General features: G+C 35.8%; 1 protein-coding gene across 1 annotated transcript in view; it reads left to right on the forward strand.

Annotated features, from left to right (window-relative positions):
• ARHGAP42 (Rho GTPase activating protein 42) overlaps positions 1-22,843 on the forward strand; it is a 133,373-nt gene that overhangs the window by 12,744 nt on the left and 97,786 nt on the right. The window contains exon 2 of the mRNA XM_057370809.1: positions 17,755-17,850. Coding sequence (XP_057226792.1) covers positions 17,755-17,850 — 96 coding nt within the window. The remainder of the gene's footprint in view (positions 1-17,754; positions 17,851-22,843) is intronic.

The raw sequence follows: 22,843 nt of genomic DNA on the forward strand, positions 1-22,843 counted from the left end.
TTTGCATTGCTACAGCACAGCAGCGATATAATTCTTTGTTTTGTTGATTCCGTTATACTCTTGTCTCTTAATGCAGCATATTCCAAACCTCCCTGGGAGTGGTAATCATCTTAAATTTACTGAAATAACATTGTGGATCATGTGGTTTTTTTCCTCCACCAGTTTTCTGACAGCTTCCAAATCATTTGTCAGTGAAATATGTGTGATGCTGTCACAACTCCTCCTCGCTGACACTCCAGAGCCTCTTTGATGTTTTCTGTGAGAAGCCAGAGTTGTCAATGCACCTTGAGACTTCATGRCTGTTTTACAATAAAAACTCACTTACATGCCTACTTTTGCCACTTTCTGGAGGAGTCATTATGAAGCTCAGAATACTGTGTTGCTAGGTCGAGCATCAATTTTGCAATGTTTTCTTSAACGTTTAATGTTCCCAAAGGAGTCCATGATATTTTGACAACACTTCTCTTGTCACTTTGTACATCAAAGTTGCACGTGAACAACAGTGTATTTGTACAGATGGAATGAAAGACAAGACAACAAGACAGTGTTACTCTTACTAAGTGAATGGGTTGGGGGGGATGATGTTTTAGTTACTTTCTTGGTTGGTTGGTTGGTTGGTTTGGTTCTTCTTTTTAAAACATATTAAATGATTTAAATCTTGATCTCCCTGCCCCTTTGTGGGATATGCAAGAGGGGCTCAGTGCAGTGAAGAGAGGGGCAGAGACTATGAGGTTCTGCCACCAGTGGGAGTTGGAGTTTCTGCATATCTAATCCCACGTTTGGATTCTTGGCAGATATCAAAGTTAAACCATTTGTATGCCAAGTTCTTGCCTTTCTTCTTGTCATGCTTGTCCCACAGTAAAATAAACCCTGTGATTTGGGGGGAATTATCTTTAACTTGTGCATCTTTCTGTAACTAGTGCTTTGTTTTTGCTGTATATAAGCTAGTGTTGAGTAATTTAAGTGTCCATTAAGTGTTGTGCGGGGGATTTCACTCCCGTGTCAGTTTCTACATAYGCCTTTAGTTTGAAATTTTTWWAAAAAAATCTATAAAAGCATTARGTATAATTTTTAATATTTGAATRTTTGAATTTGTTTGATTTGGGTACTTACAAAACAGGCAGCTTTTAGTGTAGGAGTGGGATCTTAAAACAATTTATATATTTTATTAAAATAGCATAGGCATTCAGCATTTTTTCTGAAGCTAAACAGATTGTTTGGATAATCCTTAGTAACAGTGCAGTAGAATTTTCTATGCTGCTGTATGTTGTACTGCCAACAGAAATTTTGTCATAGTCTTTTGTTAAACTTCATTAAAATTATGTTTGCTTTTAAAATATGAAGTCTGATACTCCTTTAATTCCTCATTCATTCCAGGATTGCATTTGTGCCTCTCAAAGAAATTTAGGAGGGGGGGATTTATGGTGAGATCCAAATCTACAACGTAGAATTTGGTTTTTCAAAAGTTCACTTTCGCTTYTAAAAGGATGTCAAGTATATGGAAAGTTTGGGGCATTTTTTAACATACAAAATAGCATCAACAGATAAGACATTTTCATAAAATCTGGTTGTTTCCCAATGAAACAAATGAATGTAGTCAGTAATTAAGTTCTGTTAATGAAATGCAAGTTTCAGATTTTGTGAGGATGCTTAGGTTTAGACTTGTGTCAGTACCTTTGCAGTCTCAACAGAGCCGTGCACTGTGCCTTCAGACCTCCAGAATAAAACTGTCCAGTCACTGACTCTCACAGGAGTACTGATCTTCTATAGAAAATTAAACAAGGACAACCTCCAAATTGCATAGCCTTCTGCTAAAGTTTTCCCAAGKGTCCTCAAGTAACCAGTTTTCAGAAAGGGATTTATCATACCTGGGTTGGTATCCAGGTGTCCTGTTAAGCTGCACACCCGTCCGTGACAGCAGGTGAGGAGTTTCATGACTTAAGTGTGCACTGCAGGGGCCAAAGTGTTTCCTTTGTTATATGCCTGCTGCATGGTTGTTTTGTCTGACAATGGCAATTTTCGTTCTATGAGAACTAGTAACTGTCGTCTCTGTAATTGCCTKACCTGTTCATCTGGGCTGGGATTAGCTTTTATTGTTTTTCTCAAGGTCATTCTTTCCTTTCTTCATTCTTGCCTGTTTTGTTCCCAGCTACTTTGAAAAGTTCCAGTCTAGTTAGTTTCTGCTTTTAAGTTAGCAAATCTGTCCTCTGGTTGTCCTTCTTTGTACCTTCTTCATGGTAATTGTGCCCATTCTGAGTTAGATTGCAAAAAATTTCATGGAATATTCAAGCAAGAATGCATCAAATAGTGATAGTTTTAGCTTTTGGCATTCTTTCACTACTAGGCCTTAATATATGTGACTGTTGCTGAATGTTAAGTTGCTATTATAAAATAACTGCCTATGGTGACTCCAAGATCTTTCAAGGAGTATTAAAGCTAATGTAAATAGCATCACTATGTGGATATAATTATTTTTTTCTGTGCACATTAGTGTGTGTTTCCTAAATGTAATTTTCCTATRTCACCTTACCTTCTTGGCATTTCAGATCGCGACATCTTTCCGCTGCTTTTCAAGAAAGGAAAAAATGAAAGCTGATTGTGAATACATATATCAGCAGCAAAATATGTTATTTAGTGTTAACACCCTTTTTCCAATTTGATCTCCAGATTTTATGAAGGCTCTGATAAATAGTAAGAATCCTTTGAGATTCAGAAAGGAATTATTTGGCAGGAAAAAKAAATCTTAATACAGAAAATCTACTAAAGTTTGATTCCGTTATAAGAAGCTTCTCCAACTGAGTTAAGTACTTGTTGCTACCTTCATGCCCTGGCAGTTGTGAAACCAGTTTGGTTGGTCTATCCTGTGATATTCCAGATCACTGAGTATTTTACTGGCTTAAAGCCCATATCCTCTTGTGTTTCTTTCAAGATAAATACTTTACACAGCTGGAATATGCACTTTGCTGAGTTCAGTGCTTAGCAAAACTGAAGCAAAGAGTCTTCTGCTGTCTTTGTTACAGCTCTACTACTGTCCTACCTTGATCTTTAAATGAAAATATTTGTTTGGACTGTAAAATTATGAGTATTATGTAGGTTGCTAATGATATTTTCAGAAGTGTAAAAGAGCAAGAGCTAAAAGCTMTTGAATTCTCAATGGAATGTGATTTTTTTCAGAAATACATCTCTCTTCACTCAAAAAACTGTTGTGCAAGCACCTCAAGGTATTGCTTATCTGTAGAGATGATAAAAAGCAGAATCTGACCATTATGCACATCCAAAAACATGTTTTGTTTTTTCATGCATTAGGAAAACCCGAGAAATTATAAAATTTTTTTTTAGGTATATGTTGGGAAGCTGTATATCCACTAGTAAAGTTAGCAGCTGCATGATATTTTAGCCCCTTGGGCAATTTGATTCAAGGAGACTTCTTAAGCTGAAAACCTTACTAAATTTTCTTGCTAAGGCTGAACTTTTGAGGGTTGTTATTGGATTTTGTTTTTCTTTGAGAGATGAGAAGTTTCATTTTTCATGTTAGAAACAGGAGGAGGAAGGATTAACTCAAAAAAAAAATCAAATGGGCACCTTGAGTGCCATGACTGAAAAACTGGCAGTGTAAGTTCTAGTTTTTGTTTGACTTAGTTGGTTTTGTATTTTTTAGTATCTGTGTGCATATTTTGGTGACCTCCAAAATCAATAGGAAAATAATTCTCAATGAGGCTATTTATGTCAAATTTCATATTGGTTGTCTCATCCATATTTATAGTTACTGTTTCCCACACTATTTTTGAGAGCAGTCTTTACTTGTCTTTAGCCGGTTTATATTTAATATTCCTCAGTGATTTTATTTTCATTTTATTTTTAGTCATTGTGGGTATTCACAGCAGAATACATAAATTTAATTTATATATTTAGTTTGARGGTATGATATCAAAGTTAAATTTAATAGCTCTTTGGCTGCTAGGTAATGAGTGTGACTGGCTAGCATAGAGGTGGCTCCAATTATATCAGTGTTCTGGGCTTTTGTCTGTGCAGAGTGAATCCCACGAGTGTAGTTTTGTATTGGAGCAGGCCTTTCTTGGTGAGTGATTGACTTGATAAGAGATGCTGKGATGTATGTTTAGGGAGTCAGAGGATCAGAATCCGTAATAGCTGAGCTATTGCAACAGTCAGCAGGAGTAATTATGATCTCTCTTAATGTGTAGATTGGGCATCCTTAATTTAGAAACAATTCAAAAGACAGATTGACTTTGGAGAAACTATATATTGCCGTCCATGTTAGACCCAAAGATACCTGCAAAAACATCTGCTTATTGGTTGCTGTAATTTTAAATCAAGATTTGAAAATAACAAACATCATCCCTACACCCGCCCCCAACTAGTCAGTGCAATGTTTTCCTCCTCTTGCAGCCAATATTTTAATGTGCTCTGTTTGCTTATGTCAAGGAAGCTAACATGAATGTTTTGGGAAGAAGGTATTTTGCTTGGCTACTTAATTAAGTCTCTTGAGTAATTCAAAGACTCTTCATTGAATCATGTTTATATACGTGTTTAACTGCAGATGAAAAAGGATTGCAGTCAACAAGACATGGAGCTCCAAAAGGACCATCTATTGCAGTTAAGCATTTTACGTGCTCACAGAAAGAAAAAAGCATACTGCATTTGGGAGGCAGTGTCCAAAATCCAGACTACCATGTTTGTGTTCTGTTTGGTTTGTATTGCTCATTTTAAACAGCAAATGTTGTCTAGACTAGCTGAAACTTTCCACCCTGCAGAKAATTCCAATTCCATTTTAAAACAAATTGATCACTTCAGAATTGGGTCTGGTTACAGAACTTGTTTGCTTTTAAGCTTGCTAAGAATTCCCAAGATTTAATGGAAAGTTCCTACTTTTATTAAATAGAATCTAGGGAAGCTATATGTTAAGTGCTGCTGGGCATTTGAATTTACAATTCCTTTACTCCACTTTTCATTGAGAAAAGAGAGGGAAGGAGGCTGTGATGGAATGGAAATTTAACTTCCAACAATCTGTGAGCCATGCAAAGCCGGTGCTCCACGTGTAACTTCTTGCAGCATACTTGAGGGAAAATGATGGTGAGGTCAGGGACATCCTGGGGTCATCTTTGGATAAGAATACAGAACTAGGATTAAACACCCCCTTTTGCTTTATGAATAATACAAAATTACTCATTCAGGCTCAAAGTGTTTCTATTTCTTTTTCTTCTTTCTCTCAGTGAATTACTGACTCATTGACTTATTATTGACTTTTCCATTGCGTGTGGAAACAAGATGGGTGGGTATTTTCCAAACACTTTCTTATCATGTTTGTTTCAGTGTTGTATTCTATCTTTAAAGAAGGATTTTTTCCCCATTTCTCTTGGTGAAAACCTGCTTAGGCTTCTACAACTTTTATGCAAAGAAATACTTTCTTTTCTGTCTCTTAATATTCACCTGGATGCTGATTGTTGAGATGGAGCTGTGATGAAGTTAGATTGAAATCTTATTTGGAATTATTCTTAGTGGAAATTTATATGTTTTTTGAGAAAGAGAGATAACATCCTGCAGCACCTGAAAACTGATGGAAACACTGTATATGGAAAAATCCTATATTAAATTTACTTATTAAGCAAGTAGCATGTTTATGTGTTGGGTGTTCGTTTTCATGGAGAATGAGTTGAAATAGAGGGCACTAACTGCTGTAGCTGGTGTAACTGGACATTCTTTCTGTACAGGCTGCATTAAATGGATCAAAACAATGTTGTGCTGCTTATTTTTTATTATTTGTTTAATTTAATGATTTAATTTTATTTAATTATTTATTAATTATTTAATGAAATTAGGATTTTCTTCTCTCCTTTTGATATAAAACATTTTTCAAAATTGCACGCCCTTGGAAGAAAGAAGTTGCAGATTTTGTGGTGTGGGGGAAATGTAATGACCTGTGTTGTTTGCAGCTCTGGTTATTATCTCCTGGTCTGACAGAATGGCATCTGGAATAATGGCAAGAAGCAGGGCTCTACAAGAGTYTGTCTAGTCACCAGTTTGGGGTGTGTTGCCCTAGGCAGTCTTGCTTTCAGCATTTCCATCTGTAAGTAGGGTAATGGTGCTGTGTATGACATAAAAATGTACTTCTTTTACTCTCTCTAGACTTGGCTTTCATGAAGATTGAGATAATTCTGTGTTCATTACTGGACTTGGATGCTACCGAGTGTGGAATAATGGGAGAAGGAAAGAGCGATACTGAACCCTTAAGAAAAAAAAGAATCATTTTGCACTTGTCCACTCAGTGACTGCTCTCATGCTAAGAATAACTTAGGAAATTTTGTGAAGGAGAAAGGTGAAGATAATGCACATGTACAAGGAACTAAGCTTTATAATCAGTCTTCATTGAAGCCGCTAGGCCTTGGTCATCCAAATCAACATTTTGTCAGCTATTTATTGTTTAATGCAGTTATTTTTACGGTTTAAAGTTTTACTTAGTTTGCCTCATAGTACAAATCATTAAAAAGCCCTTGCAGTAAGAATTACAGCCTTGTAATATAACTGAAGGTGTAATGGCCACATCCTCTGGCTGTGGAGCAGTTGAACATAATGCAGCTTTTGTCTACCTGTCATTGCTCATACACTGGAGAACATCTTCTGTGGTTCAGCCAGGAAGAAAGAATATATTCATCATCCTTACTCTTTCAGTGTGCATTCAGCTCCTTCTCCTATTGTCTGTCGCTAAAACAGATGCTTCGGGATAGGTAATGTATCGGCTCATCCATKAGAATGCTAACCTCCTACTGATCAGCTGATGGTGTCTTGACACATTCAGGCAATTGCAAAATATGTGCCCAAATCATCCTACAAAGAGCATAACAAAACTGTGCAGGGTTGTACATGAAGCTTATCTAGTGTTACATCCTGTCTCTAGATACAAGTGACTGCTGTGCTGTGSGCTCTGTTTTTCTCTCACGCGCGTCTCTGACTGTCTAAGGCAGAGAAAAACAGCAGGCAGAATGTGGTGAGGTTTCCACTGCCTCCAGTGGTTTGGGGCTTAAAGATTTCCTGATCTGGGGGTTAGATATGTCTTTAAGGGCTCTCAGTGGATTTTTCTTCTGTGAAGTTGTCTAGTCCTTTTTTGAACCCACATAAATTTTTAATATCCGAAGTATGCGGTGATAATGAAATTCATTATTTAACTACAGATTTTAAGACAAAGCCCCTTCTTTGTTTTGAGCTTGCATCTTGCTCTGTTAGATGGCCTTTTGTTTTCACTTGGAAGACATGGTTTCTGTACTTCTTGTGATTTTGTAGAACTCTTGTGGCTCCTCAGTTACCCCTTTCAGGCTGATTACTGTGTGTGCATTTCTTTAAACATAGTATTCTTGCCATTTGCTTACCATTTACCTTTGCCTCAATTCCCTGTACCTTTGATACCAAGAGACAGGTCTTTCATGGCTTGATGGGGTGGCATTAATGATGTTTCTATTTTTCCCCAGTTTCAAATAATTACTAGTATTTATTTCTTGACCATATGCCCAAGTGTAGAGTAATAAAACAACTTAGTTATTATATATCTGTTTTAATGACAATGTCTCATTTGTTAATGATAGTRGTTAGTTCAGAACTCATTACACATGCCATAATGTAAGCACTATTAGTACTAATGGATGGTAAGATTGTTAATTMAAAGATATCACTCTGCCAGGAAGATAAAAAGAGGATGTTTTCATATGTTCCTAATTTTTTTTTTGTGACAGGAAAGTAGAACAAAATTCCAGAGAATTAAAATGTAAAAAAAAAATGGTACATGAACKATGTAGAAAGCTAGTTGGTCCTTCTTACAAGTTAGTTGACTGAAGAAAAACTAGACAGATTCAGCTGAAAGTCATTCATGTTCCTTATTTTTGTCTGAGAGGTTAAGTAAAAAATCCAGCAAAATGAATATGAGATGAATATGAGGGATATTCATATTCTTTTTTTTTTTTAAGACAAAGATCCTGTTCTTTGAAATAGCTTTATGCATAGAAAGAAGCATCATATGAATACTGCCTTTTACAGGGGTTATTTCTTATTCTCTCTGGCTGAATGCAATAAATCTGCAAAGTAAGATGCAAAAACTATAACGTTAGCGTTAAGGAAATAGTCTCATGCAAACTGGCGTTCACTCCAGACTCCTTGGGAATGCTCAATTCTGTCTTGTTTAAGCAGGAGCTCACTTGGTTAAAATGATTTGTAGTTGTGCATTTCATTAGTTAATGAAGCATAGTTCATTTGGCTGGTACTTTCCCCCCATTATAAGACTGTAGGTATTTTGGTAAGAGCCTTTTGAGTTTAGGATACTGCAAGTGATTGAATATAAAGCCTCAAAAAAAAAATCTTTAAAAGGCTTTTAAGTGCTTTCGTGGCGCTCTCATCTCTGCATTTTGTGAATTCATTTCATATTTTAAAGGTAGAAGATGATTTAACTAGCATGTGAAGCTTGTTTGCTGTATGAAACTGGTGTGTTTAGTATCCATTCTCTCTAAGTAGTGAGAAGTAGTGAGAAGTAGCTAAGGAGTGAGTAGTAGTAGACTGGCTCTGTGGCGGACTGAATGCAAAAAAACTGCCTTTAGGCCAAATTTGGTCAAGACATTTAGTGACATTTAACATCAGTGAACAAAATCCTGCTTGATTAGGAATCTCAGTTCTGTCCTCCATGTGTGGAAGTGCATATCTGACTCTCTAAACAAGTGTTACATCTGTTTGTGTGTGTGTGTGTGTCTGTGTGTTAGAACTCTCACACACCCACCCCTTGCTGCAGTTTTGAAGTACATGTGACTATGATATTACTTGTCTGATCAAAAGAATCTAATCAAGCATTGTATTCCTGAGCTTTAAGAGCCTGAAAGAATTTCAGATAGAAAGTGTTTCATTTCCTTTAAAGCCAARTGGTAGTATTTTCTTCTTTTTTAAATGAACTAAAGATATACATTTTAATTTTTTTTCCCCTCTCCTCCTCCTTCTGGTCTTACAACACATTTTACTTTGTTGCCTCAGCACAGAAAACTTTGCCAGGAAGAAGGGTGAGCAATGCTTCTGTTTCCCATGACCCTCAACTCTAATGTTGTTCCAAGAGCTCACTACTTACAAATGCCTTGATAACTGCTTTCATTCCTTTCATCCCTCCCCCGCCATCCAGCACAGGCCAGTGGGACCGATCCTCCTTTGAGCAGCWCTACTTAATGTAAAAATCGTGGCACATAAAAGCATTGAAAGATGTATTGCAGAAATTTTTGCAGCTGAAGATGTGCATGATAATTGTTGCAATGATTTATTTTTTGTTTCCTAGAAGCAGCTTTTTGAAGCTCCCTGTTCATACCGGAAATAATACTATTTTTTTTCCTCTAGATAGTTATTTGGGTAGGGGTAGTATTGGGGAAATTGCATTTCATTCTATCTGCACAGCACAGAACTGGCAGAACTGATCTTGATCAGGGAGTCAGAACTGTGACTCCTTAAGAATGTTTTGCAGCATAGATTTTAATTATCTTCTGATATTATATTATCGTATATTCTTTTTTCATTGTCTGCAACTAGGCACATGCATTTTTAAAATATATTTGGGTTGAATGGTTARGAGCAGAGAAAAATGTCTTTCCAAGTACTACTGAAAGACCATCTGATGCACTGATACCTTACATTGCACTAGAAATCTGGGAATTCCCATGTTTTTTTCTGGCAACTCCCTAGCCGCCAGACAGGAAATCACTCTCTGCTTTTTCAACCTCTGGCAGCATCTGCTCTTGGTTTCTATGTCCTCTTTTTGTGGTGCTTCTCTGCCTGCTCAGTGTTGCTGAGATGTGCCAGGAGGAGTGAGAAATGACGTAGCATGCCTGATAAAACATGTTTCATTGAAAGAGTCTGGGGGGAAAATACTGGAATGTGGACCCAACTCCCTGGAAAAGGCTGACAGTGTTCTGGGAAATAARCATCCATGGGGTGGGGGAAGAATGTGGAAGATCATGAAAGAGCATTTAAAATCCCCAGAAGGAGCAAGAGAAAATATGTTGAGGGTCAAAGCAAGTTTGCAGGGACTAAAGTKTAGGAATCTTTGAGACCTTCCTGACAGAGAACTATGGAGTAGTTTTAGCAACAGACAGGGAAAATACTGAGAGTGCAGATGAATTAGTAATGATATCCAATTATATGAGAATGGAAAAGCAGGGAAACATTCTTTTTTTCTAAGGTTTCTTTTTCTCCAAGACAGAAGAAATGTTGAAATATTTCAGTTSTTACAGTGGATCTTGGCCAGAAAGCTTGCAAGATGAAAAGAAGCATATCTACAAAACTGTTACTATATAGAAATGTTTTGGTTGAGTGTAATTTAGAAAAAATATGATRATATGCTAGAAATAGTACTAATACCCTACAGCCAATCTTTACAATTTCAGAAGTAAAAGGAAACCAAATGCTGTCTGAAAATTCTAGCTATATTTGTGGAAAAACACTGTAAAAAAAATTGCTTTGATGGCAAAGGTAAATTTTCTATTCTTCCTTGTACCATGTGATTAGTCACTTCTTAAATGTAATTCTGTGAATATGATTTGATGATTGAAAGGTTTAGACCATGGTATTTCCCTGCAAAGTCAGTTTGTTTTCTAATCAAATGCAGCAATGTTGTTAAACAGTCTTATAAACGAAAATATTGAGAAAGGATTTTGTAAGAATGAGGTAATGAGGAATAAAATACAAGCATGTGGGTGTATTGAAACAAAATGACATCTCTTAATATGAGAAAGAGCTGTGAAGTTACATATATGCTTTAACTTCAGAGAAACAGATKAGTAGTATGTACTGTGTGGTGTTGTCCACATTAAGGGTTATAGGGCTTACATTTTTAGTTGYATTTGTAGTTATGCAAAGTCAAAACAAGTTAGTAACTTTATAGACTTCACAGCTTTTGCTTACTGAACTAAAGTTCATTTCTTTCTATTACGATTACATGAATAAGCTTAGGTTCCCACATCTACACATGAAATGAGTGGAAGTAAGGAGAGGAATAGTGAAAAGAGGGATGAAATATTATCAATATTGTCTTTAGTCTGTATAATATTATTCGGTTCAGCAGCTCTTTTTCAGGAAAGTTTTAGTACATTTTTTATCAAATAAGCATGCAAATGTGGTGTAAAAATCCCCCTCTCATAAAATATCAGCTTTGTGCTCTTGGAGTGTCTTCAAGACTGTGTRAGATTTAGTTCCTAACTGTAGAGAAATACTAAGAATATCCGAAGTCTCTAATATAAGCAAGTTGCAAGTTGTGACTTAACAATGTTGGTATGAATAGCTATAAAGTTTATAGAACATATAGACTTTTCAGTAGCTCTTGCCTCATAGTGTTAAGAAAGTGGGGATTTTGTTGCATGCGATCAAGGGGATTTCTCAGTACTTTCTAGAATGGGAAAGTAAATTGTGCATTTTTCTCATGGAAATATTCATGAGTAAGAGAACGACACTGAAAAATTTCAGTGCCTTATGTAACCCCAGAGGAATGCAGCAATGCATGGGCTACATGTTGACATATTCTCCTGATGTCCTTTCCCTGGAGATTGTGGGAAGAAATTATCTTCCCTGAAATTAAGAGCAAAGCRTAGAGCCTAAGGTAAAGAAGTGATGTGGGATTGTAGGGGTAGGGAGKTGGTACAGAGTTGTTTGTTTTAGTTGCTTATTATTGTTCCATGAATAGCAAGTTGGCAAAAAATATGCACTGATGAAGCTGGCAAATAAAGGGGATAAAGAGTTCATTGAGAGCAACAATGACAGACTGTGTCAATACAGAGCAGTGGCCCTAGAGCTGCAAAATCTCTGGCACTAGGTACTGGAYTCTCTATTCCCTTGTGGTCTTTTCTTGTGGATCTTTTGAAAAGCTTTGTGGCATGTGGCCAGCATTAGCTTCATAAGCCCCTGCAGATAGTCTCTACTCTGTGCCAGCTTGCCCTGTGTTTTGCCAAATTAAATTCTTCTGAAGGGGTTTGGGTTAAATGTGGCCACTTACAAGAGAAGGGAGTTTTTTTCTTTCTTTTTTTTTTTTTTTTTTTTTTTTTTTTTTTTTTTTTTTTTTTTTTAATCAGAAAAGTTAATATGATATGGAAATTAAGTCAGCTGAGAAGTAAAGAATACAAGTGTGTGCAAATAATTTAATCAAATAAACTTCTAAAAATAGCAGTGCCATGGAAAATATTCCCAGCAAAGAAAGGACTCCAGTATTGAAAGCCATGAAACCAAAGACATCAAAAGCTGCATCAGTTGACTGTATAGATTTTTTTGGTCAGTGTTTAAAAGGCATGTTAATGTGATTGTAAATTGCTCTCTAACTATAGGTGATCTGGACATGTAATAGCAGTGATGTTTTATTAAATTGGGATTACCTGTTCTGGCAGCAAACCTCAGAATTCTTTTTATGTACAGTTGAAGGAATTAATTGCTTATGTGCCAACGTTCCCATGCTCAGGATTGGTGATTTTGGCTGATGTGTAAGACACTTTCAGGTCCCCTTATTTGTGCTGACCTGCTACTATATATGTTATGAAATGGGAAGATCTTCTAAATGTGGTACTTACCTAAAGCCACTRATGGTCCTTTATTTTTCATTTTAAATTAGTAAATGAAGCAATGAAGATGAGCAATGAAGAGTGGAAAGAGACAAAAATTGTGAAGAAAGTGCATTTTGCTGTTCTTCTCTGAGTTAAGACCAGCTACTGTGAAGCTGGGAGTTTTAATGAGAAAGCCCTTAAGCCAGGAAGAAATTTGAAATATAGTAGTGATATATGCGGTCTTGTATGATCACTGCTTTTAAATGCTTAATCATTCATACTGCCTAAATCTAATTGTACTGCCAGCTTCTGTGTTTACAGTCTATGGTGTGGAAAAAAGATATCCCACTGTGACATGTTCTACTTGCAATCAAATTGACTGTAGCAAACACAGAAGCTGTTGAAGTTCAGTGCTTCTCAGTAGGGTGTCCTTGTTCCTCCAGCTTATTTCTGGCTGTTGATATAGCTCGCATCCTTACAGCTCATTCCCTCATAAAAAAACAAAGCCAAGGAAGTTCCCTGTTCATCTTCACTGTAAAAGAGCATGTCATAAACTATTTAAGGAGACATGTATCTCACAAGCATTTTTTCTGAATAGATAGTGGTTTACACATTTGTATTTGTAATACTGAAAGCCCTTTTTTCACTTTTACGAATTTTTAAGTGTTTCTTTGCTTCTGTTTCCTATCTGCTTTAATGTGGTAAGAACACAGCAAATCATGCTCTTAGCTGCTGTTTCACAATAATAATCTCTCATATAAAAACTACTTTTTCAAGTGTTTAGATAACCAGAACAATTGTTTATAGAGTGAGAGTTGCTTATGATATGAATTAAGAAAATATTTGTAAAAAAATTTAAAAAATAACCATTATAATTACTCATTTTCAGGTATTGAGGAGTAGAAGTCATAGAGCTAGATGTTTCTCTGCATTTTAGCATGCTGTTTTATCAAGTATTCTGGCAATACTGTTCAATTTCTGCTATGTTTTATTCACGTATTAAAATGCCTTGATGCTTAGTTTTGCTGAGTAGCTTGGGTTTTAATAACCAGTGCATGACAAATAAGATAGCTCATGAAGCATGGCACCACAATGCATCCATTCAGTTGTATCTGGTAGTGGAATCGTGCTGCCCCTAAGGTTTGAAACACCAAAGGGGACTATACTTGGTTTCCTTTCCTGTTTCAACTGTCCTGAAATTCAGCTGACTGAAGGATTGCCTCTAATATCCTGCTCACTCAATCATCACYCCTTTGCTTCTGCTATCTTTGAAGCCATGCAATTATAACTAGCTTTGTGTCAGATGGCAGATATGTTGCTGTTACTGTATTAGCCAGAGTTTCTGTTGTTTGAAGTCCCATTTACTGCATTCCAGCGGGTGCTCAGGAGTTCATTTAGGCATGTTTAGTCTTCTCAGTAGGTTTCAACTTCTGTTTTTCTTTATTAACCCAATGAATGATATCAAGCTTTTCCAGGATGATTGACATCAGTCAGTCAGGAAGAACATTGGTTATTGGAACTTCACCTGCTAATGAAATCATCTTTGTAAAGGAAAAAAGTGGAAAGACTTTGGTTTTGATGTGTTGGCTGAGAACACTTCCTTGCAGGCTGCTTCTGGGATAGGGATATGAGTCCTCTGCAAGTTCATAAAGTTTTGGCTTTTGGAGATTGATTGATCCCTATCAAAAGCTTGGACTTTCTGCTGTTCTTCCAGACACAAGACTGGCAAAACCAAACAAATGACAGCCTTCCCAGCCTAATAAAAAACTTATTTGTGCTTACTAACTTGTGGAAATCTTGTCACATGTCCTTATCTGTAGGACTTAAGCCTTGTTGTGAAAAGCTGTGCCAAGCATACACTGTTTTTCATCCTTTTGGTAACAGCATCCATCACTACATTGTTGCAATGTATTGTTCTCTCCTCCTCCTCAAGAATCTGTGTAAAAAAATATTTTAYGATCTCTTTAACCAATCTAAGACAAGAAAGTGGGAGAACAATTCTCGTAATACAAAGGGTCTAGTTCATAGTTTTGTCACTCTGTATTCAGCTGTAATGCCCTGATGTCTAAAATAAGTTATTATATTACAGTTCATATTACACACTTCCTTTGGGCAATTTCAGAGAATGTGAATCTAAATAAACCCACTTTCTAGAATAATCCAGAATATTTTTAATTGAAAAAATAYTTGTTAAGTAGATTAATCAAAAATATAAAACTTCAGGAATAATTAGAATAGAGTTGTGCATTTCCTGATTCCTTGGTGACTTTTCTGAATGGATGATGACTTCTATTACTCTTTCATTAGCATTATGATACTGATAGTTGGTATTGCATGTATCCATATGCAGTACTGGCATTATATTACTTTGTTTTGGTTAAGCTTTGTTGTAGTTATCCTTTTATTATTTCCGCTCACAGTGTAGTAGCTTCTTTACTACTTCCTCTGTCAGCTTCACACAAAAAAAAGTCTTGTTGGCCAGTTGACTTGCTGCAGCCCTTAGTAAAACAGGCAACTCTGTTGCAATTATCTCCTTCCACTGACAGTAAGTAGTGTGTAGATCACTACTCTTGACTGTGCCTCACTGCAAAATGCAACTGAATCCTTCTTTGGAATCTGAGAAAACAGGGAACAAATGGTAGAGGTGAGTACTGTCAGATAATACATAGAACTGAGATATAACTTCATTTTATTCGTTGCTACATTGAACAGYTTTAGTCTTATGGTATCTTCTAATACTTTCAAGGTATTAGAAAAGGCCTCATATAGAGGGAGAAATCTTGCTGCATGATTTTACCAAGTTATCTGGTAAGCTCCTCAATTCTTCTATACCCACTCTTTCTGACTTAGGTTAAACATACCTTCTTCAGGTTCAAAATGTATAAGCTGTGTCTGATTTGTTGACACAATGAAAGAAGGATTAGTATCATGTATCAATAATCCAGGATACAAAATTGAGACTCCACCTTTGATATTTTTAACATTTATCTTCCTTTGACCTTTGTTCCACCAAACCCTGCGTATGTGGAGGAATGATAGGGGAGAACCTATGCTTCCTCATAYCTTTCACATTCACAGAGACGTTGTTCATCATGGGCAGTTATTAGTTTGTCTAGAGGAAATAAATCTTCATTCCTGATGGCAACAATTAATTTTTGCATTTCAGTGTGTTTGCAATAGAGAATCTTTTACATTCAATCACCTTAAAGCCATATAATTCCTTTTGGCATCGGTTGGTATACAGCAATTTTGTAGAAGGGTTTAGGACTCCCTTTCTTGGTGTAAGAGCAAATAATAAAACTGTGTTTCATCCCTTTAAACTTTAAATACCATGCTGTGAACAAATTTAAGTTTAGATCTTACTAACAAACATAGAACAATAATTTACTTAGCTATGAAAGATGCTGTATTTGCATAAAACACAGTGCTTTATCTTATAAAGATTATTTTGTTTCATCTGTACAAACAGTAGGAAACACTGTCTTTAGCATCTAGTTTKTTAATACACTTAATATAATCTTCATGTGCAGCACAGTAAGAAATGTACAGCAAGGGTGCAATAATTCTGGGCAGCATTCTTTCCTATTTTCCATGCATTTTATCAAAAAGAAACAGAATGTGTTTACCCAATTTTTTACATCTTAGTTATTTATCATATGTCCACACAGAATTCCTTACTAATAGAAGAAAACAATACATTCATGTCTGTATAATCTAAAGATGATTGTTCTCTTTTTGGACTGATGTACTCTATAGCTGCTTGTAAAAATACAAAAGGAACAGACATTGAGTAAATTCTGTGCGGTGCAAAATCCAGGTAGGGATTATCATTATTGATAGTGATTATCTTTAATTAAAAAAAAAATAGTCATCTTATTGTGGATTTTTATTTGGAGGTGTTTGGAAGATTTTCAATCCTTGTTTAATTTAGGATAGGGGAATGGTTCATTGTTAGAGAYCATTCGAATTTAGGTGATGCTTTGTGTGTATGGGGGTTGTTTGTGTCATGATTTAGGACATGAGGCCAATTTGTATATTTATGTGTTAGGTTTTATTCCTGCCTGGATGAAGGTTAGTCCTCTTAATTTTGTGTCCAGCATTGAGTGAATGAGTATTTATGGGTTTACAGTAATAGAGGATTAAAGAAATCAGAGAATCACCAATTGACCAAGGTTGGAAGGGACCCATGGAAGTCATCTGGTTTAACTCCCTTGCTCAAGCAGGGCAGGTTGCCCAGGACCATGCCCAGATGGGTTTTGACCTTCCCCACAGAAGGAGGCAGAAATGTGATGCTTTTGAAACAGAATTTATACCTTGGCTTTTATTAATAACTTATCCTTATCATGAATTTTGCTTAGATTTAGCAGATGTCAGAATCTTAATTGTCAGTTTTCCTATCATCAAAATAGATGGTTAGATACAGCTGGTTTTCTGGGCTTATCTGGACTGGTGGTGTTTTTAAGTTTTRACGCGAGTCCATTCATTATCACATTTATCTCTACATTTGCCATTTGCATATCTAAAAAAGATGAGAGAAGAACAGATTTATGTGGTTGATTTTCTGTATTGTTTTTGTTGTGTACAATTATAATGAAAGTGTGTGCTGTAAAGTTGGGTTGCTTTGTGAAATTCAGTGAAAATAGTGCTCATAATCCATGGACTACCTTGTTGATTGGAAAGCACTTGTGTTTGTTTTTTTTTTTTTCTTTTCAATTTCKTTTTGCAGAACTTTTGCACTAGAACATTACACAGTGTAGCATATCAGAATAATTAGAATGTCATTATTTTGATAAGGTTAATGAAAGAAATTGAGCTTTATTTTAATCCACAAGCTAATCTTGCAATATTTTAAAGAGTGGTCTACTTACATATCCAATTTATCACTAGACATTAATTTCTTATACTAGTCTCTTGTTTTTTAAGAAGTATAACAGTTTGTCATTTGTCAGTATAATAACTGTATTAATGTTTGAAATTGGTCATCAGCCTGTTTCATAGGTGTCTGTGGTGTCTCGGGATCTTYGATTTTGAAATTGTGATGGTGATTTTAAAATGAGGTTAATGTCCAAAAAAGATACTATAAAGGAAACTTTGTAAACAGAAAAAATACTTAATGCAGAAATGCATGATGCCTTGCTCCATGAAGTTTTAGTAGAGCAATTCTGATTGTCTGTTGTGTTTTTTTTTTCTTGAATTCTAGATTTATCTATGGCAGTACAAAAATTTTCACAGTCTTTGCAAGATTTTCAATTTGAGTGTATTGGAGATGCTGAAACTGATGATGAAATTAATATTGGTAAGTACCCTCTTTGCTCTGCTTGTGGTAACACTTTTATAGTTTCTTATATATCTGGCATGCTATCAGAAATATAGTGGGGCAGTTCACTGTTGTTTTTTGATGGTTCATGTCACAAAAATGGAAAAATTTCAAGAAATGGAAGCCATCCAGGACTTTAAAAATGCATGTAAAAAAACTATGTCTTAATGGCATAGCTTGATTTATTGTAGCGGAAAGTATTCAGCAATACTTTTGTCAGCTGAGTCAGCTGTGAGTCCATTAAATTCTGCTACTACTTTTATGTTTCAGCCAGCTTTCAATGGGTTACTACAAGGCACACAAGTTGTCTGTGATGTAACGTAAGTCTGCAAAAAACCACCTATGTTCYGAGTAAGAGACCAGAAGTATTTAAAGGCCTAAAAAGAGGAACATGTTCTTTACAACCTGTGCATTTCTAAATATATGGTTGTCTGAACTTTTGCCAGTAAAATTTACTAGCCGGTTATTGTTTTGTCTCTGCACACACCCAGAAATTTTGCATTTGCCGAACCAAACAGCTCAACTTGTCCTGAATCTAAGCCTTTTTAATCTCATCACAGTATTCTTCCCTCAGCAGACTAATCCTGGAAATGTTTCCAGGATTCAGAAACTCAGCCACTCTTTATTGCTAAGCATTGCACCAGTTGTAGTGATGCTTTTACACAGTAGCACAGCAGCTGGAGTGCTTTAACCCCCACTGGTAAGAAATTTGGATAATAATCCATCTTCAGAATGGCTGAGTTCAGTATCATGAGTCTTACATGCCACGTGGCCCCCATGTGTTTCCTAAAACATCTGAGAAGAAATAAGATGGTTCTTAAAGAGTAGTGGCTTCTAAAAATAAGTACAAGAGGGAACGTAGGACTTGCTGGTATTTTTWAAATAAGTTCTGTGTGATAAGAGGGGAAACTCAGATTTAGTCTTTTCCAAGTGATCTATTATTATGATCTATTTTCAGGTCTTCTCTCCCTTCAGTTTTTTCTTTCCCTGACTGAGTCATTGGACCAAAGATCTGAGCTGCTTGTGTTCACTCGCAAGGTTTGCCTCATCCTCACACTACAACATTGTGATAGTCAGAAAACTGTCATCAAAGATGACTGGTATTTTGTCACTGTCTTCCACTTAGTTTTGGCAGGGAGTTGAGAGGGGAAGTTTAGTTTTACTGACAGTTAAAAGTAGGGGAGTGAAATCACTGAGCTGCTGGTACTCAGGTATAAAACCGCATGCATTCTTCAGGTGTATTCAGCTTGGTAAGGGAAGTGGTGTGTATGTACTCTTTGGCATGCTACATATTATTTCTTGGCTGTTTAAATTATATTGTATATGTATTTTTAAACGAAATCTGCAGTATTTCAGTTATGTGTCTTAGATTTGGTCAATAACTTTTTTTACGATGTACGGTTTTTCATTTAAAATGAGGTGACTGAGAACAAAGACAACATTCATTTTACTTGTAATCTAAACGTGGCAAAAAAAAAGACATTTTATTGTTTGGACATTAAACAGGCATTTAAAACTATTTAAGAAAAAAACTGAGTTCATGAAGCTTGACAGCTGATTTATTTCACCTGAAGCTTCAAAGAAGGGATTTTTAGCTTCTAAAGGACCAATTGCTTGATGGATTGTCATGTACATCAAAGAAGCTTGTAAGAGTAAAAGGTAAACTGACAGGAATCAAATTCAAGTCTAACAGAGCTTGAATGATACTGTGTGCTTTTATAGGGTAAGGCTCAATTTTTGATCTCCCTAGAGCAGTGACCTAGAATTTATCCATATCTTTAACATGCCCCAACAAGATAGATGTTTGCTTATCATCAAAGACAGCTTTGTGTAGATGAATCTTGCTCTGTGTCTCCTTCTGCYTTCACCTCCTTTTTTTAAGAATGCYYRCAACTGGGCTTGTGAGAGGTTCTAYGTCAGTCTGCAGTGATACTCTGACTTGATAAGCTCTGGAAAAATCTACCATATGCATAGGGGCTTATTGTAAGGACTACAWTTTTATTTCAAGTTTAGCATTGAAAATCTACCCTAATACATTTTAGCATTGGAAATTCACTGCTGAACAAGACTTCTGTTAGGATGTGATTATTTAAAAAAAAAAGTTTCTTATTATTGCAGCATGAAATATAACTGATTTAATTGATTTTTTCTTTTTTTTCCATATCAGTAAAAAATATTTGGAATTGAATTGGTAGCTCCATTAACATTTTTTGAGGCAATGCTTTGAGTGTCTCTCTTTAGTAATTAGCCACAMCTTCCTTTTTTTGGKTTTTTTTTTCCAGCCTGGGATCTAATAAGAGCAGTTTTATTTGCATTTCCTGYAACCCGTGCATTTTTAGTTTCTCTCATAATAAAACTTACCTATTGCATTAAGCCCATTACATAAAATACATTAGAAGTAGTTTTAGTTAAGCTTCATGACACATTCTACATAAACAGAATTATGGTGGTGTTCTTCATACTTATTTTAACACATCTYTTATCTAATGCAGTGATTTTTTTAAATTCATATCTTTGATTWCTAATTTTGATGATTTCTTATCTTTTATTTGCAAGTGTTTAATTCTTCCATAGCRGGGGTTTTCTTGTTTGACAAATAAAAAATCTTGTCTGTGGCTGTAGAATGCATTTTAGGTAGTTTTTTCATGTTGCTGCAAGTTAACCAGATATATCTTCATAAGCACTTTCAGATATACCATGCCTAGTTTAGAGTCCTTTTATGCATGAGTTGTAAGTAATTTCTCTGACTTTCTTGGATAAGCAGACTGCCTTGTTCCTCAAATCATCTTCTGTTTCTTTTTTGGTTTTGTTTGATTTTTTAAACTGTGAACATCAAAGGATTCATGCTATAAAAACCTGATCAGTTTTGAAGCTTTTTGCCAGCAAATTTGATGTGGGAAACAGTGGTCCCCAGCCTTACTAGATTTTCTAATTAAAAAGTAAAACAAGCTAGCAACAATTACTGGTTTTGTCTCTTCCTCTTGTTTGGAATTCTCGTCAAAGCATGTGATCTGCAGCGATGCATGGGCTGTACTATCTGATGGCAGAACATGGTTATTAGCTCCAGTTGCTTGTGATTCAGCCAAGCCATAATTGTTTTTTGTGCAACTGAAAAGTTTTGCAGAAAACAGCATTTTCAATGCAAAAATAACAAGGCAAAGGACAGTGAATTAATAATATTGAAAAGCCATAGTAGTGACGGTTTGATGTAACTTTGCCTTACTCTAAGAGGATGTTGCTTTCCTAATCTAAAAACTGTGCATTCCTCAGAAATACCAACACTTGATAACACTTTGCCATTTGCTTTTTAGACACATCACCCTGCTCTCAGCCCCCTTCGTAAATATTTTGCACAAAAATTAAATTAAATACTTAAGATYGACAGTGAATATAAAGGAGATCAGTCATTTATCATGCCCAGCGTAAGTTTTGTATAAAATGGATACATGATTTTTGCATGTTTCAAACCCTACAGGTAACAAAGAACATTACAGGAATGGGACAGCTGCAAAAACGATGTTTCTAATGATCATCTATCTTTTTCTTCAGTATACACTGCAGGCATAAATTTTCYAAGAAGGTTTGCCTGGCTCCTGCTAGTATTATCCAACTTATGTTACCTGGATCTCTCCCTAGGAATTTCCTTGTTTTGATCCTCTTTTATTCTGTTTCTGTTATCTGGTTTATGGCTACTAGAGATGAAAATAATAAACATTATTAACTCAATGGTATTCTGTCTTGTGCCTTTAACAAGTTTGTGTCTATTTTGTAGTATGGCTAATTATATATTTATCAGTGAGATTGAATATCTGCAGTATAAGACCATGCTTTTCAGAATTTAAAGAAAACAAGACAAATAAATGCATTCTGATATTCTGGCATTTTATTTTAGTGTCTGTTTTTTATTAGCATGTGCTGTTTAAGAAAGTGCACTGAAAAGCATGTGTTTCACTCTGTGACTGCTCTGATTTTGAAGTTTGGGGTTATTTTCCTTGAAGAGAATTATATTACGACAAGTGCTTCAGGTAGCATCAGGTGCTTGATTTAAAAATGTAAAAGGATTATGATGATTTATGAAATCACTTTTAATTGAGCCACAAAGAAAAGGTCAGAAGTTCTAAAATGTGGTATCTTTCCTTGTGGGAACTGAATTTTTCTCTTGCTGCTAGCAATTGGGGCTCATGATCTTTGCTGACTCACAACTCAAGTCATTCATGGGATTATTAAATTGGGAGCAACTAACCATCTAYAGAACTGTTAGCTCATAGCTGGCAATTATGTTGTTTACAGCAGTTAGGTTCAAGTTGAACTTCGAAAAATCAACTCAATTGTACTGGAGAGAAAGAACTCAAACCTAAACAAACAAATGCAGAATGCTAATAGTGGCTGTTTGCTGGAGTTCACTGTTGTGTTCTGCTTTTGTGTTTTAGTTCAGCAGTGATGCCAGAAGCTCAGCCTTCTTTTTTTCTCATATTGGGTATCCACATGCATAGTGCTTTTCTTAGCATTAGCAGAAAAAAAAAAATGCTATTATCCTTTTGGAGATCGTGTCAGAGGACAAATATCCTTTAATTCAAAGCAGCAAATAGATCTGTACTGGGAAATTTGTATATAAAACTACACAAAAAAGAGGATCAAATCAAAAAGTTTCTTTTTCCCCCATCTCTTGCAACAATGTAGAAGTTTAATTGACTTAAGGAGATACCAAATTCCATTTTTAATGGTATATACTGTGCATACAACGCACAGATAAATACATATAAAACAAAATAAAAAWTGTATAGGAGCTTTATGCATGCCTACAAAGGCAAATATTGCAAATCAGTCTATGGACCTGGTAGTCTCCAAGTTATGACACTGTCTTTTGGAGATTCATCAGGAACCTGACATGATAGATGTTAAGCTACTCATGATTTCAAGCCACTGTTGCTTGTGGTGTGTAATGGCTTCTTGAATTTGCTTGGCTCTTCCT

This window comes from Malurus melanocephalus, unplaced genomic scaffold (assembly GCF_030028575.1).
Source record: "Malurus melanocephalus ecotype Western Australia unplaced genomic scaffold, MMel_1.1 scaffold_134, whole genome shotgun sequence".
Lineage (NCBI taxonomy): Eukaryota > Metazoa > Chordata > Aves > Passeriformes > Maluridae > Malurus > Malurus melanocephalus.